At 60.8% G+C, this 16,011-nt stretch overlaps 1 protein-coding gene across 3 annotated transcripts in view; it reads right to left on the reverse strand.

The window, feature by feature from the left end:
• Window positions 1–5,093: 5,093 nt before the first annotated feature.
• Window positions 5,094–16,011, reverse strand: part of PIGQ (phosphatidylinositol glycan anchor biosynthesis class Q) — a 62,487-nt gene continuing 51,569 nt past the window's right edge. For 2 of the 3 annotated variants that reach the window (XM_068147259.1, XM_068147261.1), the window contains exons 8-11: window positions 14,980–15,060; window positions 13,606–13,720; window positions 8,885–8,946; window positions 5,094–5,339 (exon numbers count right to left, since the gene is read on the reverse strand). In XM_068147259.1, the coding sequence (XP_068003360.1) occupies window positions 5,187–5,339; window positions 8,885–8,946; window positions 13,606–13,720; window positions 14,980–15,060 (411 nt within the window). In that variant the 3' untranslated portion in view covers window positions 5,094–5,186. The remainder of the gene's footprint in view (window positions 5,340–8,884; window positions 8,947–13,605; window positions 13,721–14,979; window positions 15,061–16,011) is intronic. The other variant, XM_068147260.1, reaches the window with a different exon arrangement.

A 16,011-nucleotide genomic window follows, 5' to 3' on the forward strand; every position in this document is an offset into this window, starting at 1 on the left:
TGCCATGGGTTAGCCATGAGGTCTGTGGTGACAGCTTGGACTTGATGATCCTCGAGGTCTCTTCCAACCTTGGTGATACTGGGAAGGGAGTCACCTTCAGATGGGGACATTTTAAACCAAAGAGGGCCTGGGTGCTGCTCAGCCCTTGGTAGTTCATGTGAAGGCAAAGAGAGAATGAGCTGCTTGAGCCCCAGCCCTGGCAGCTGCCACAGCCAGCTCTGCACACACACAGACCTCAGCCTCAGCTCTCAGAGCTTCTGGCAGAATCCTTTATTCAAAACCAGGAAACACTCCCAGGAGGAGGATCAGCTACAGCAGCTGTGAGCTGGAGAGTGGAGGGCATGAGGGAGAGTGTGGCCAGCAGGGCAAGGGAGTTCCCCTGCTCCTCTACTCTGTCCACAGCTGCAGCCCTGGGTCCAGTCCTGGGCTCCCCAGCACAGGAGGGACAGAGAACTGCTGGAGAGAGCCCAGGGCAGGCTGCAGAGCTGCTGAGGGGCCTGGAGCAGCTCTGGGAGCAGCAAAGGCTGAGAGCCCTGGGGCTGAGAGCCTGCAGAAGAGCAGCCCCAGAGGGCAGCTGAGCAATGCTCAGCAAGAGCTAAAGGAGCTGTGGGGGGCAAGAGGCTGGGGCCAGGCTCTGCTGAGTGCTGCCCAGGGCCAGCAGAAGGGACAGCAAGGGACAGAAAGTGTCAGGCAGGAGGTTGGAGCTGAGCAGGAGGAGAAAGTTGTTTGGGGTGAGGCTGCTGGAGGCCTGGAGCAGGCTGCCCAGAGACGTTGGAGCCAGGTGGGGGTTGGGCTCTGCTCCCAGGCAGCCAGCAGCAGAACAAGAGGACACAGTCTCAAGCTGTGCCAGGGGAGGTTCAGGCTGGAGGTGAGGAGAAAATTCTTCCCAGCCAGAGAGATTGGCCACTGGGATGTGCTGCCCAGGGAGGTGGTGCAGTCCCCATCCCTGGAGGTGTTCAGGAAGAGCCTGGCTGAGGCCCTTGGTGCCATGGTTGAGTTGATCAGCTGGTGCTGGGTGGTAGGTTGGAGTGGATGATCACAAAGGTCTTTTCCAGCCTGGTTAACCTGTTGCCCTTCCCTGGCCCTGCTCCCCTCAGTGGGAGTGAGTGGCCTAGAGCTGACTCAAATGAGAGCAAGACCCTCTCCTGCAGCCTCTTCCCTGAGGAAATGGCAGCACTCTGCCAGTCTGTGCTGCTGCTGCTGCCCCCAGGCTGTAGTGGGGGAGCTGAGCCGAGGCCCAGGCTCCTGAGCAGGATGTGTGCTCAGCTGCTGTCCTATGCCTGTGCCCTCGGAAGGGTGGGGGCAGAGTCCTGCCCAGCAGAGCCTGGGGAGGAGGAGGAGAGCCATGGCAGGCAGCCAGCAGCACAGACTCCCAGGCTCAGACAGCAAGGTGGGCAAGGAGAGTGCTGAGGGTGAGGAAGAGCAAGAGGGCTCAGGCAGCAGCTCTGCTTGGCACAGAACTGCCCCCACAGGGCTCTGCGTGCAGGGGAGCCAGGCTGAGCTGCTGGTGGTGTGAGGAGGAGCCCAGAGCAGGGCTGCAGTCAGCTGAGCTGCTCAGGGCACTGCAACAGCTCTCCTCTGAGCCCAGGTGAGGGAGCTGGGGCAGGGCAGCCTGCAGGAGGGGAGGCTGAGGAGGGTCTGATCAATGCTTACAAACATCTAAGGGGTGGCAGGAGGCAGGGGCCAGACTCTTCTCAGGGGTGCTTCACTGATGGGGCAGCAGAGAGCTGGTAAGCACCCCAGCAAGGCCTCAGGACTGGGGCTGAGCCTGCTTGGAGCAGCTGAGCCTCCAGTCAGGACTTTGCCCAGCCCAGAGCTGGGGCAGCCAGCAGGGTGCTGGGTGGTGGCTTGGGAAAAGCTGGATTGGCCTCCCACCATGGTATTCCATTCAAGATCTGATTAAAAGGTTTGATTCATCCAAAGTTCCACACCAGACTCTCATCTGAGGAGAGGCTGAAGGCAGCTGGGGCTGGGCAGCCTGGAGAAGGGGAGGCAGGAGGGGTAGCTGGGAAACCCCAGGCCTTTCTGAGGACATGCTCTGCCTCTGGGGAGAGATTTTGGTGGAACAACTGAGACCAAGCCAGGAGAAAGAACAGCTTGGGTTGGGAACAGTTTCAAAGCCACTGAGTCCAGCTCTGGGCTCCCCAGCTCAGGAAGGACAAAGAACTGCTGGGGAGAGTCCAGCACAGGGACACTGAGCTGCTGAGGGCACTGCAGCAGCTCTGAGCAGAGGCTGAGGGAGCTGGGGCTGGGCAGCCTGCAGCAGAGGAGGCTGAGGAAGGCCTTGTGAATGCTTACAAACATCTAAGGGGTGGCAGGAGGCTGGGGCCAGACTCTTCTCAGTGGTGCCCAGGGCCAGGACAAGAGGCACTGAGCCCAAACCTGACCATAGGAAGTTCCATCTAAAGATGAGGAGGAACTTCTGCCCTGGGAGGGTGGCAGAGCCCTGGAGCAGGCTGCCCAGTGAGGCTGTGGAGTCTCCTTCTCTGCAGAGCTTCCAAGCCCCCCTGGCTGTGTCCCTGGGTGCCCTGCCCTGGGTGCTGCTGCCCTGGCAGGGGATTTGGCCTGGGTGATCTGCAGAGCTCCCTTCCAAGCCCTGCCATGCTGTGACTCCCCCCTCCCAGAGTCAGTATCAAGCTCTGACAAAGGGAGCCAGCCCTGCAGCAGCCACTGTGCCTGGCAGGCCCCCAGCAGGCAGCTCAGGCTTGCTCATGGCTCTGGGCTGCCCCTGGGCCTTTTGGGGCACTTGATCCTGACGGGCAGCCCCAGCTGGGGGCCTGGTGTGCTGCCTCTCTGGGCTCCCAGCAAGATCTCAGAGCCAGGATGCCAGGAGCACCAAAGGTCCTGCAGGCTATGGCAGCAGGCAGCCAAGCAGAGGCTGCAGGAGTGGGAGGGAGCAGCAGGGTGATGGCAGCTAGGGGCTGCCCTGGGAGCATGAGAGGGACAGGGAGTGCAAGGCTGCTCTGCTGAGTGTCAGCAGGGCTGGGCCTCAGGATTCTGACTGAAGCTGCAGTGGGAAACACCTTTCAGACTCTCACAACCTGCAGCTCCTCCTGCCTGGTGTGGAGAGGAACACCTAGAACCCCAGGGGGGGTTGGGTTGGGAGCTTGAAAGCTCATCCAGCTCCAGCCCCCTGCCATGGGCAGGGACACCTCCCACCAGCACAAGCTGCTCAGGGCCTCATCCAGCCTGGTCCTGAACACCTCCAGGCAGGAGGCAGCCACAGCCTCCCTGGGCAACCTGGGCCAGAGTCTCCCCAGCCTCACTGCAAAGGATTTCTTCCTCCTCTCCACTCTCAGTCTCCTCTCTCCCAGCTCAAAGCCATTGGCCCTGGGCCTGGCACTCCCAGCCCTTGGCCCAAGTCCCTCCCCAGCTCTCCTGGAGCCCTTCAGGCACTGGGAGGCTGCTCTGAGGTCTCCCTGCAGCCTTCTCCTCTCCATGCTGCACAGCCCCAGCTCTCCCAGCCTGGCCCCACAGGGGAGGCTCTGCAGCCTCTGATCATCTCTGTGGCCCCACTCCAACAGCTCCAGCTCCTTCTTGTGTCACACCAAAGCTCCCAGAGGGACCTCACAGTGCTGTGCTCAGCAGCACCTCCCCAAGAGAGGGCCCTGAAGGCTCACACCAAGGGGAGAGCACAGTGAGTGCAGGACACCAAAGCCCACAGTTGGGGGTAGGATCCCAAGCAGGAATTCTCTGCCAAGGAAAAGCTCTCTGCAGCTGCAGTGGCCTCCAATGGCAGACACCTGAGATGGCTTCCAGAGCCCCTCCACTCTCACAGGGTGCAGAAGCTGAGGCTCCACATGGCAAAGCCCTCTCAGAGCAGCCAGGCCAGCACCAACCCAACCTCACCATGGCCACCAAACCCTGGCCCCAGCTGCCACGGCCACAGGGTTCTGCAACCCCTCCAGCCATGGGGACTCCACCACCTCCCTGGGCAGCCTCTGCCAGGCCCTGACCACTCTGCCACCAAAGACATTTGGCCTCCTCTCCAACCTAAGCCTCCCCTGGCACAGTTTCAGGCCATTGCCTCTCCTCCTCTCCCCTGAGCCTAGGGAGCAGAGCCCAAGCCCCAGCTGGCTGCAGCCTCCTCTCAGGGAGCTGCAGAGAGCAAGGAGGTCTCCCTCAGCCTCCTCTTCTCCAGGCTCAACAACCCCAGCTCCCTCAGCTGCTCCTCCCCAGCCCTCTTCCCCAGACCCTTCCCCAGCTCTCTTGCCCTCCTCTGGCCCTGCTCCACCCTCACAGGGTGCAGAAGCTGAGGCTCCACATGGGCAGGCTCTCAGCTGGGCCCTCAGCAAGAGGAGGCTGCAGTGGCACAGGGAGGACACAGCACAGCCCCCCCCGGGCTGGGGGAGCTGGCCAAGAGCTGAGCTGCTGCTCTCCTCTGGCAGAACCAACCCCTCCAGGCAGGGCTGGCCCTGTGAGGCCAAGAGAAGCAGCCCTGAGCCCTGGCAGAGCTCTGGCTGCAGAGCTGAGCAGCCTGGGGGCTGAGCCCTGTGCTCAGCACATCAGTGCTGGTGTCAGCTCAGGGCTCAGCCTCCCCCCACAAAGGACTCTCTGCTTTCCAGCACAGGTAGCTGAGCCCCCAAGTGCACCAAGGTAGAGCAGGCTGAGTCCTGGGCCTGCAGCCCCACTGCTGTGGTGTGCTGTGGGGCTGAATCCCAGCTCAGCCACAGGGAGAAGACCAAATCCCCCCTGAAGACAGCCAGCCCAGGGCAGGACTCACCAGGCTGAGCCTCCACCCTGGCTCTCATCATCCAGCTTGAAGGCTGAGGCAGGACAAGTCCAAAGCAGCCTCTGGCACCTCAGTGCTGTGGCTCTGCAGCTCCCTAAGGGCTGATTTGACACAGCCCTGGGAGCTCCCATGGAAGGAGATGATGATGATGATCATCAATCCCTTCAGGAGGTACTTCCCCAGCCACCCCAGAGGCTGCTCCTGATCAGGAGGCACTGAGGGGCTTCAGCTTTGGCTTCAAGAAGCATTCCCAGCATGTTGTACAACAGAGAGTATGAGGGGGAGAGGGGAGCTGGGAAATCCTGTTGAGAGACACTTGCCTTGAGCAGCCCCTGCCCTCCCCAGCTGCCCAGGCTCTGAGGGCAGGCACCTAGGCTCAGCTGTGCCTTTGGTCCACAAGCAGGAGGGTCCAAGGTGGTCTCCTGACCAAGCCTCTCAAGCTTCCCTCCTCTCTTCAGTCCTGCTTCTCTCCTTTGTGCTTCCAAGGGTAGATCAGCTCCCCCAGGAACAGCTTCTTGCAGAGGGATGCCCAGGAGTCCTTGGGGTAGCAGCTGTAGGTTGGCAGCCTGTAGGTCTGCACCACACTGCCATATGAGAGAGGGTTGATCTGTGAGGAGAGACAGGGACAGGCTGGGAGGGCTGGGGAGCAGCCCCAAGGAGAAGCAGCTGGCAGTGCTGGGGGGCAGCAAGGTCTGCAGGGCACAGCAATCTGCCCTGGGGGCCAAGAAGGCCAAGGGGGTCCTGGGGGGCATTCAGCAGAGGCTGGCCAGCAGGGCCAGGGAGCTTCTCCTCCCCCTCTGCCCTGCCCTGAGGAGACCTCCCCTGCAATATTGCATCCAGCTCTGGGCTCCCCAGCTCAGCAGGGACAGGGATCTGCTGGGGAGAGGCCAAGGGAGGCTCCAAGGATGCTGCAGGGCCTGGAGCACTGCCTGGGGAGGAGAGGCTGAGAGCCCTGGGGGGGCTTAGTCTGGAGAGGAGAAGGCTGAGAGGGATCTGATCAATGGCTCTCAAGAGCTGAGGGCTGGGGGTCAGGAAGGAAGGGCCAGGGCCAGGCTCTGCTCACTGTGCCCTGGGCTAGGCCAAGGGGCAGTGGATGGAAACTGCAGCCCAGGAGGTTCCACCTCAGCAGGAGGAGGAACTTCTGCACTGGGAGGCTGCCAGAGGCCTGGAGCAGGCTGCCCAGAGAGGTTGTGGAGTCTCCTGCTCTGGAGCCTTCCCAGCCCTGTCTGGATGTGTTCTGTGTGCCCTGTGCTGGGTTCTCTGCTCCTGCTCTGGCAGGGGGCTTGGGCTGGAAGATCTCCAGAGGTCCCTTTCAACACCTAACATCCTCTAAGCCTGTGACAGCAGCAAGAGGATGTGTTGTAGGAAGGATCAGAGGCAGTGGGGGAGGGCAAGAGTCCTTAACCAGCACTGCCAGGGCAGCACTGAGCCATGGCCCTCAGCACCACAGCCACACAGCTCTGAAACCCCTCCAGGCATGGGGACTGCACCACTGCCCTGGGCAGCCTGGGCCAGGTCTGGACAATCATTGTGGGGAAGAAATTGTTCCTCCTGGCCAACCTTAACCTTTCCTGGTGCAAACTGAGGCTGTTTCCTCTCATCCTGTCAATTGCTCCTAAGGAGCAGAGCCCAAGCCCCAGCTGGCTGCAGCCTCCTCTCAGGGAGCTGCAGAGAGCAAGGAGGTCTCCCTCAGCCTCCTCTTCTCCAGGCTCAACACCCCCAGCTCCCTCAGCTGCTCCTCCCCAGCCCTCTTCTCCAGACCCTTCCCCAGCTCTCTTGCCCTTCTCTGGCCCTGCTCCAGCTCCTCAGTGTCCTTCTGGGAGTGAAGGCTCCAAAACTGATCCCAGCATTCGAGGTGTGGCCTCAGCACCACTCCCTTGGCCCTGCTGGCCAGAGCAGGCTGTGCTCAGGCAGTGCAGCTCTGCTCCAGAGGACATCTGTTGAAGGCATTCCCCTTGGATTGCTGCTGGCTCCTGTGCTAGCTCTGCCCTGACCTCTGCTCAGGCAGGGCTAGATTGGGGATGGAAAAAAGTCAACCGCCCTGAGAAGCTGCCCTGAGTCCCTTCCCACACAGCCCTCCGAGCCCAGGGGTCCCTGGCAAGCTCTAAAGGCTACTTGCAGGCTCTCCTCCCAGGATGCAAAGAGCACCAAAGCAGCTCAGGGACATGGCAGTGCTCTTGCAGAGGCAGGGAATGGTCTCAGTGTCCCTCCTGCAAGGGTAGCAAGGATTTCCCTGCTGCCAGCCCCTCCTTCCCTGGCAGAAAATACTGAGGGGAGACCTCTGCAGCTCCCTGAAAGGAGGCTGGAGCCAGCTGGGGCTTGGGCTCTGCTCCCCAGGAAAGGCATGGCCTGAGTAGCCTTAGGCTGCTCACTCCCACTGGGGGGAGCAGGGCCAGAGGAGGGCAAGAGAGCTGGGGAAGGGTCTGGGGAAGAGGGCTGGGGAGGAGCAGCTGAGGGAGCTGGGGGTGTTGAGCCTGGGGAAGAGGAGGCTGAGGGAGACCTCCTTGCTCTCTGCAGCTCCCTGAGAGGAGGCTGCAGCCAGCTGGGGCTTGGGCTCTGCTCCCTAGGGACAGGACAAGAGGCAATGGCCTGAAACTGTGCCAGGGGAGGCTTAGGTTGGAGAGAAGGCCAAATGTCTTTGGTGGCAGAGTGGTCAGGGCCTGGCAGAGGCTGCCCAGGGAGGTGGTGGAGTCCCCATGCCTGGAGGGGTTCAGAGCCATGGGGATGTGGTGCTGAGGGCTGTGCTTTGGTGCTGGGTTGGCAGTTGGGCTTGATGACCCTGGAGGTCATTTCCAGCCTTCATGGCTCCACAGCTGCCTGATGCTGATGGGAAAGGGATTTGCCCTGCTGCAGCATCTGCCAGCTGCAGCTCTCCAGTGGAGCCTCTCAGTGGGACCAGCTTCAGAACAGCTGCAGCTGAGGCCAGGAGCTTGGGGCCAGGCAGAGGGGAAGCCTCCAACAGGACAAGTGGTGTCCCTCAGGGCTCTGTCCTGGGACCTGTGCTGGTCCCAGGACAGGGTTAGCAATGGGAGCAGCCTGCAGGGGCACACCAGTGGGGACTGGGAAAAAATTCCAGCCCTAGTCTGGGTTTAAATCTCAAACACAGGAGTTCCAGACCAAGGTCCCAGCAGTCCTGCTCCTGGGGCCAGGAGGTGCTCACAGGCAGAGTCATGTGCAGTGACAGTGGTGTCCCTCAGGGGTCTGTGCTGGTTAATATTCCTCTCAATGCCACAGGCAGTGAGATTGAGGCAGCAGCAGCAGGGTGCAGAGGGCACCAGGCTGAGTGGTGCTGTCCATACCCCAGAGGGACAGGAGGGCATCCAGAGGGACCTGGGCAGGCTGCAGAGGTGGTGCCCAGGGGAAGCTCCTGAGGCTCAACGAGAGCAAGGGCAGGTCCTGCACCTCCTCACTGGCAGCACAGGCTGGGGGAGGAGGGGAGAGAAAGCAGCCCTGAGGAGAAGGCCTTGGGGGTGCTGGAGGTGAGAAGCTGGCCAGGGGCAGGCAGTGGGAGATGCAGCACAGAAGGCCAAGGGCAGCCTGGGCTGCACCCAAAGCAGTGCTGCCAGCAGAGCCAGAGAGGAGATTCTGGCACTTTGCTCTGCTCTGGGCAGACCTCCCCTGCAGGGCTGGGTGCAGGGCTGGAGCCCTCAGCACAGGGAGGACCTGGAGCTGGTGGAGAGGCTCCAGAGGAGGCCATGAGAATGCTCAGGGGGTTGGAGCAGCTCTGCTGTGGGGACAGGCTGAGGGAGCTGGGGGTGTTCAGCCTGGAGAGGAGAAGGCTCCAGGGAGACCTAAGAGCAGCCTGCCAGGACCTGAAGGGGTAACAAGGATGGAGAGAGACTGCTCCCAAAGGCCTGCAGGGCCAGTCCCAGGGGCAATGGCTTCAGACTAGAGCAGAGCAGATTGAGCTTGGATGTGAGGAAGAAGTTCTGCAGCAGGAGGCTGCTGGAACACTGCAGCAGGCTGCCCAGGGAGGTGGCTGAGGCTCCAGCCCTGGAGACATTGAAGGTGAGGCTGGAGAGGGCTCTGGGCAACCTGATCTGGTGGAGGCTGTCCCTGCTGAGTGCAGGGGGTTGGACTGGATGGGCTTTGGAGCTCCCTTCCAGCCTGCACCATTGTGTTTTGTGTCAGGGAGGGGCACAAGTGGCTGACCTGCATCAGCAGTCGCAGAGGTTTTCCATCCTGCTGCTCCAGGACTCTGAACTTCACACCAGCTGAAAAGGAACAAAGCAAAGGAACTAAATCCATGCATGGAGAACAGCCCAGGATGTGCTGCCCAGCCCTCAGGGGCTGGAGCTGGAGCCTGCAGCCTTCCCTTCCCTTCTGAGCCCTTCCACCTTTTCAGCAGGTTTTAAGTGCAGTGAGAAGTGGTTTGTTTCCTTTAGCTCCAGCAGGTCAAGGAAGGTTCTCCTCCCCCTCTCCAGGCCTCACCTGGAGTCCTGGCTCCAGCTCTGGGCTCCCCAGCTCAGGAAGGACAAAGAACTGCTGGGGAGAGTCCAGCACAGGGACACTGAGCTGCTGAGGGCACTGCAGCAGCTCTGAGCAGAGGCTGAGGGAGCTGGGGCTGGGCAGCCTGCAGCAGAGGAGGCTGAGGAAGGTCTTGTGAATGCTTACAAACATCTAAGGGGTGGCAGGAGGCTGGGGCCAGACTCTTCTCAGTGGTGCCCAGGGACAGGACAAGAGGCACTGAGCCCAAACTTGACCATAGGAAGTTCCATCTAAAGATGAGGAGGAACTTCTGCCCTGGGAGGGTGGCAGAGCCCTGGAGCAGGCTGCCCAGAGAGGCTGTGGAGTCTCCTGGTGTGGAGAGGCAATGGCCTGAAACTGTGCCAGGGGAGGCTTAGGTTGGAGAGGAGGCCAAATGTCTTTGGTGCCAGAGTGGTCAGGGCCTGGCAGAGGCTGCCCAGGGAGGTGGTGGAGTCCCCATGCCTGGAGGGGTTGCAGAACCCTGTGGCCATGGCAGCTGGGGCCAGGGCTTGGTGGCCATGGTGGGGTTGGGTTGGTGCTGGCCTGGCTGCTCTGGGAGGGCTTTGCCAGCCCAAACAGTTCTGTGAGTCCATAGGAAGGTGAAGCAGAAGCAAAGAAGGGACCTGCCACAGATCAGTGACTCAGGAGACACAGAACTGAGGCTGAGCCTTGGGGTCAGCACCAGGGCTGCAGGATCTGTGTGACTCCTGGAACCACAGGAACACTTTGGCTGAAAGCCCTTTCAGCTCCTCCAGTCCAACCCTTCCCTAACTCAGCCCAGGCTGGGGCTGAGCCATGGCCCTCAGCACCACAGCTCTGCCTCTGGGAGACACCTCCAAGGCTGGGGATTCAACCACCTCCCCTGGCAGCCTGTGCCAGGCACTGAGAACCCTTCCAGTGAAGAAGTTTCTTCCCATGTCGAACCTGAACCTCCCCTGGGGCAACCTGAGGCCATTGCCTCTCCTCCTGTCACTTGTTAGGACTCTTGCTGGCCAAACCATTTCTCTTTTCCTCAAGCTGTGAATTGTTTTAGATCAGAGTTTGCTGCTGGGAGAGAAAGCTGTGGTCTAGCAGAGAGCTCTGCTCTCAACTCTCTCCCCACTCAGGAAGCCTTTTCTGGAGGGGCTGGGAAGGATTCCTCTGCATTTTGCTGAGCTGTATTGAAACTTGGGCTTCCCCTGGGGCTTCAAGAAGATTGAGACTGGAGAGGAGGAAGAAATCCTTTGCAGTGAGGCTGGGGAGACTCTGGCACAGGCTGCCCAGGGAGGCTGTGGCTGCCTCCTGCCTGGAGGTGTTCAGGGCCAGGCTGGATGAGGCCCTGAGCAAGCTGTGCTGGTGGGAGGGGTCCCTGCCCATGGCAGGGGTTGGAGCTGGGTGATCTTGAAGGTCCCTTCCAGCCCAAGTCCTTTGATTCCTATGTCACCACAGCAGTGCCTTGATTTGTGCTGGGGCAGGAACACAACAGGCTGCAGAACTTCCTCAAGTTGCTTCTTCAGGAGCAGGCAGCAGGGCACTGCCTGTCCCCTGTCTTAAAAGGCTGAAGAGGAGCAAGCAAGCAGCCAACAAAGAGACAAAGTCAGGCAACAAATTCACAGAGCCCCAGCAGGGTGAGGCTGGAAAGGACCTCTGAAGCTCCCCCAGCCCAAGCCCTGCTCCAGCAGGGCACCCCCAGCACCCTGCCCAGCAGCACAGTGCCCAGGGGGGGTTGGAAGCTCTCCACACCAGCAGACTCCACAACCTCTCTGGGCAGCCTGCTCCAGGCCTCCAGCAGCCTCACCCCAAACAACTTTCTCCTCCTGCTCAGCTCCAACCTCCTGCCTGACACTTTCTGCCCCTTGCCCTTTGTGCTGTCCCTGGGCAGCACTCAGCAGAGCCTGGCCCCAGCCTCTTGCCCCCCACAGCTCCTTCAGCTCTTGCTGAGCATTGCTCAGCTGCCCTCTGGGGCTGCTCTGCTCCAGGCTGGAGCAGCAAACAGCTCAGCTCAGGCCTTCATCCAGCCCAGAGCTGCAGCAGTGCCAGCAGCCCACAGCCAGTGCAGCCCCAGCCCTTTGATGCAGATTTTCTGCCTTCTTTTGTAGGCTGCCTTGGTTCAGAGCTCACCCCCCCAGGCTCACAACTTGTTTAACCATCAGCAGCTTCACCTGAGCCAGTGCTCCTCAGCCAGAAGCAAAAGCTGAGTCCATTTCTGTGCTGCTGCTGCTGTGGCTGGCACTTTCAGTTGCCACAGGCTTTCCAGAGGTGCTCTTGGAGCTGCTGCAGCAGCATCAGATTTCTTCCCTTGCAGGAATCAGTGAGCAGCTCAAGCTGTACTTTCTCTCCTGTCTCCCCACTGCATCAATACCCAATGCATAATGCAGGAGCATTCTGCTGTCCAGCAGAAGGACACAGAGCTGCTGGAGAGAGGCCAGAGGAGGCCACAAAGATGCTGCCAGGGCTGGAGCAGCTCTGCTGGGAGCACAGGCTGAGGGAGCTGGGGCTGTACAGCCTGCAGAGGAGAAGGCTCCAGGGGCTCCTCAGAGCTGCTGCCAGGAGCTGAAGGGATCCTGCAGGAAAGCTGCAGAGGAACTTTTGCTGAGGGGGTCTGAGGCAGGCCCAGGGGGAAGGGTTTGCTGCTGAGGCAGAGCAGGGTTAGAGTGGAGCTGAGGAAGTTGTTGAGTGTGAGGCTGCTGAGACTCTGGCCCAGGCTGCCCAGGGAGGCTGTGGCTGCCTCCTGCCTGGGGGTGCTGAAGGCCAGGCTGGATGAGGCCCTGAGCAGCCTGAGCTGGTGGGAGGGGTCCCTGCCCATGGCAGGGGGTTGGAGTGGATGATCTGTGAGGTCCCTTCCAATCTAAGCCAATCTGTGATGCTATGATTCCATGAGCACAGAGTGGGTTGAGCTGGAAGGGAGCTCCAGCAGGAGCAGCCAGGGCAGGTCACCCAGCAGCACTTCCAGGTGGGCCTTGAAAGTCTCCAAAGGAGACTCCACAGCCTCTCTGAGCAGCCTGCTGCAGCAGCCTCACACCAAACAAGTTTCTCCTGATGCTGGGGTGGAACCTGCTGGCTTCCAGCTTCTTCCTTGTCCAGTCACAGGACACCACTGACAGGAGCCTGGCTCCTTCACCTTGCTCCCCAGCCCTCAGCTACTGATGATCAGATCCCTCTCAGCCTTCTCCTCTCCAGGCTAAGCACAGTCTCACAGTATAACTTAGGTTGGAAAGGACCTCAAGGATCATCGAGTCCAAGCTGTCACCACAGACCTCATGACTAGACCATGGCACCAAGTGCCACATCCAATCCCCTCTGGAACACCTCCAGGGATGGGGACTCCACCACCTCCCTGGGCAGCACAGCCCAGTGGCCAATTCCTCCCTCTGGGAAGAACTTTCTCCTCACCTCCAGCCTAAACTTCCCCTGGCACAGCTTGAGACTGTGTCCTCTTGTTCTGCTGCTGGGTGCCTGGGGGAAGAGCTCAACCCCCACCTGGCTCCAACCTCCCTTCAGGGAGTTGCAGAGAGCAAGAAGGTCTCCCCTGAGCCTCCTCTTCTGCAGGCTAAGCAACCCCAGCTCCCTCAGCCTCTCCTCACAGGGCTGTGCCCCAGACCCCTCCCCAGCTCTGTTGCCCTTCTCTGGACACCTTCAAGTCTCTCAATGTCCTTCTTGAGCTGAGGAGCCCAGAGCTGGACACAGGACTCAAGGGGTGGCCTGAGCAGTGCTGAGCACAGGGCACAAGGACTTCCCTGCTCCTGCTGGCCTCACTCTTCCTGATGCAGGCCAGGATGCCCTTGGCCTTCTTGGCCCCCATGGCACACTGCTGGCTCCTGTTCAGGCAGCTGTCAATCAGCACCCCCAGGTCCCTCTCTGCCTGGCTGCTCTCAGCCACTCTGACCCCAACCTGTAGCTCTGCCTGGGGTTGCTGTGGCCAAAGTGCAGCTCCTGGCACTTGGACTTGTTGAATGCCATCCTGTTGGCCTCTGCCCATCTGCCCAGCTTGGCAAGGTCCCTCTGCAGAGCCCTTCTGCTCTCTAACTGACCAACATCTGCTCCCAGCTTGGTGTCATCTGCAAACTCACTGCTGATGGACTCAATGCCCTCATCCAGCTCATCAATGAAGATGTTAAAGAGCACAGGGCCCAGCACTGCTCCCTGGGGCATACCACTGGTGCCTGGCTGCCAGCTGGCTGTGGCACCATTCACCACCACTCTCTGGGCTCAGCCTTCAGCCAGTTCCTAACCCAGCTCAGAGAGCTGCTGTCCAAGCCAGGGGCTGACAGCTTGGCCAGGAGTTTGCTGTGGGGGATGGTGGCAAAGGCCTTGCTGCAGTCCAGGCAGACCACATCCACAACCTCCCCACAGCCACCAGCCCCAGGGCTCTCAGCCTCTCTTCCCAGGAGAGAAAGAGAAGCCCTGCAGCTCTGGAGGGGACCTACCTGCGAGCCTGTAGGACCTGCAGAGCCGAAGGAGCAGCGAGTAGAGGGGCAGGGAGTTGATCAGATCCACCAGCAGGTGCAGCAGGCCTTGCACAATCACCACCAGCAAGCGCAGCTGCAGACAGACAGGCAGTGAGCACCGCCAGCACGGCCCAGCCCGCGCCTCAGCTGCTCAGCTGAAGCCTCCCCCAGCTGGGGCATGTCTGCAAGTGCTGACTGCAGACCCTGCCTGGCCTCCTGGGACAACAGCAGCTCCAGGCTGCAGGTGAAATGAAGCCTCTGTGGTGGCAGAGGCTGTGAGCTGCAGGGAAGGCCACCAGAGCTCCTCTGCTTTCAGCAGGCACAGCCTGGAAGGCAGATTTCCCTTCCCAGTAGCCTCCAAGCTGAGTGGCCCTGCTGGCAGCTGGAGGGAAGGGATCTATCCAGAGGGAGCTGGGCAGGCTGGAGGGAAGGATCCATCCAGAGGGAGCTGGGCAGGCTGGAGGGAAGGATCCAGCCAGAGGGAGCTGGGCAGGCTGGAGGGAAGGATCCAGCCAGAGGGACCTGGACAGGCTGGAGGGAAGAGATTCATCCAGAGGGACCTGGGCAGGCTGCAGAGCTGGGCACAAGGCAGCCTCATGAAGGTCAGCAAGGCCAAGGGCAAGGTCCTGCAGCTGGGGCAGGGCAATCCCAGGCACAAACCCAGGCTGGGTGAGGAGTGGCTGAGAGCAGCCTGCAGGAGAAGGCCTTGGGGCTGTCAGCTGGTGACAAAGTCCCCAGGAGCCAGCAGTGGTCCCTGGCAGCCCAGAGCCAGCTGAGTGCTGAGCTGCAGCCAGAGCAGGGAGAGCAGCAGCACAGGGAGGGGATTCTGCCCCTCTGCTCTGCTCTGCTCAGCCCCCACCTGCAGCACTGCCTCCAGCTCTGAGCCCCCAGCACAGGAAGGACTTGGGCTGGGAGTGCCAGGCCCAGGGCCAATGGCTTTGAGCTGGGAGAGAGGAGACTGAGAGTGGAGAGGAGGAAGAAATTCTTGGCAGTGAGGCTGGGAAGACTCTGGCCCAGGCTGCCCAGGGAGGCTGTGGCTGCCTCCTGCCTGGAGGTGTTCAGGACCAGGCTGGATGAGGCCCTGAGCAAGCTGTGCTGGTGGGAGGGGTCCCTGCCCATGGCAGGGGCTTGGAGCTGGATGGTCTCTGAGGTCCCTTCCAACCCAACCCATTCCATGAGTCCATGAATGAGTCCTGAACTCCTCTTGCCTGGCCTGCAAGGGCTGTGTGAGGCCTTTGCTGGGACACCCAGACAAAGAGCTGCTGCCTCTGTGGCTGGCAGGGGAGGAGCAGGCCAGCTCCATGCAGTGTCTCAGCAGACAGCACAGGAGCAGCTCCAAGGGCTGTATCTTACCAGGGTGAACACCAAGTAATAGAGTGCAGTTGTAGGCAGGAGGAAGAGCAGGATGGTGAACAGCAAGGTGCCAATAAACAGCTGGGGGGAGAGAAAGACAGAAGAATGCTCCTGGTTAGCAGAGCAATGGCAGAGCAGGAGTACAGCAGAAGGGAACAGGAAGCTGGCTCAAACCCAAGCTCTCCAAGGCTCCTGCCTGTGCTTCTCTGCTCCTGCTGCTGCCACCTCCAATGTTTTGAGTGCTGCTTCCCTCCCTGAGCCTGCAGCAGGCTGCCTGGGACAGGAGTGTGCCTGGAACAGACCTGACTGGCACCTGACAGCAGTTTGCCCTCTGCAGGCAACCCTCAAAGGCTTCCTCCCCCAGGGCAGAGTGCTGTGGGCACAGCTCACATGATCCTGCTGCTTGTCCTCTCCCTGCCCAGCTGAGGCTTAGAGCCATGGCTCAGATTGTACCAGCAGGGCAGAGATCAGAGGAAGGTTTGGGCTGGAAGAGTCCTCCCAGAGCAGCCAGGCCAACCAGCAACCCAACCCCTCCATGGCCACCAAACCCTGGCCCCAGCTGCCATGGCCACAGGGTTCTGCAACCCCTCCAGGCATGGGGACTCCACCACCTCCCTGGGCAGCCTCTGCCAGTGCCTGAGATGCACCAAGGAGCAGCCTCCCAGGACCTGAATGGCTCCAGGAGAGCTGGGGAGGGACTTGGGATAAGGGCTGGGAGTGCCAGGATGAGGGACAATGGCTTTGAGCTGGGAGAGAGGAGACTGAGAGTGGAGAGGAGGAAGAAATCCTTTGCAGTGAGGCTGGGGAGACTCTGGCATCTGAGGAGTCCCTGACCACTCTGGCACCAAAGACATTTGGCCTCCTCTCCAACCTAAGCCTCCCCTGGCACAGTTTCAGGCCATTGCCTCTCCTTCTCTCCCCTGAGCCTAGGGAGCAGAGCCCAAGCCCCAGCTGGCTGCAGCCTCCTCTCAGGGAGCTGCAGAGAGCAAGGAGGTCTCCCTCAGCCTCCTCTGCTCCAGGCTCAACACCCCC

Source organism: Melanerpes formicivorus, unplaced genomic scaffold (genome assembly GCF_026170545.1).
Source record: "Melanerpes formicivorus ecotype bairdi unplaced genomic scaffold, bMelFor1.0.p_v2 SCAF_14, whole genome shotgun sequence".
NCBI lineage: Eukaryota > Metazoa > Chordata > Aves > Piciformes > Picidae > Melanerpes > Melanerpes formicivorus.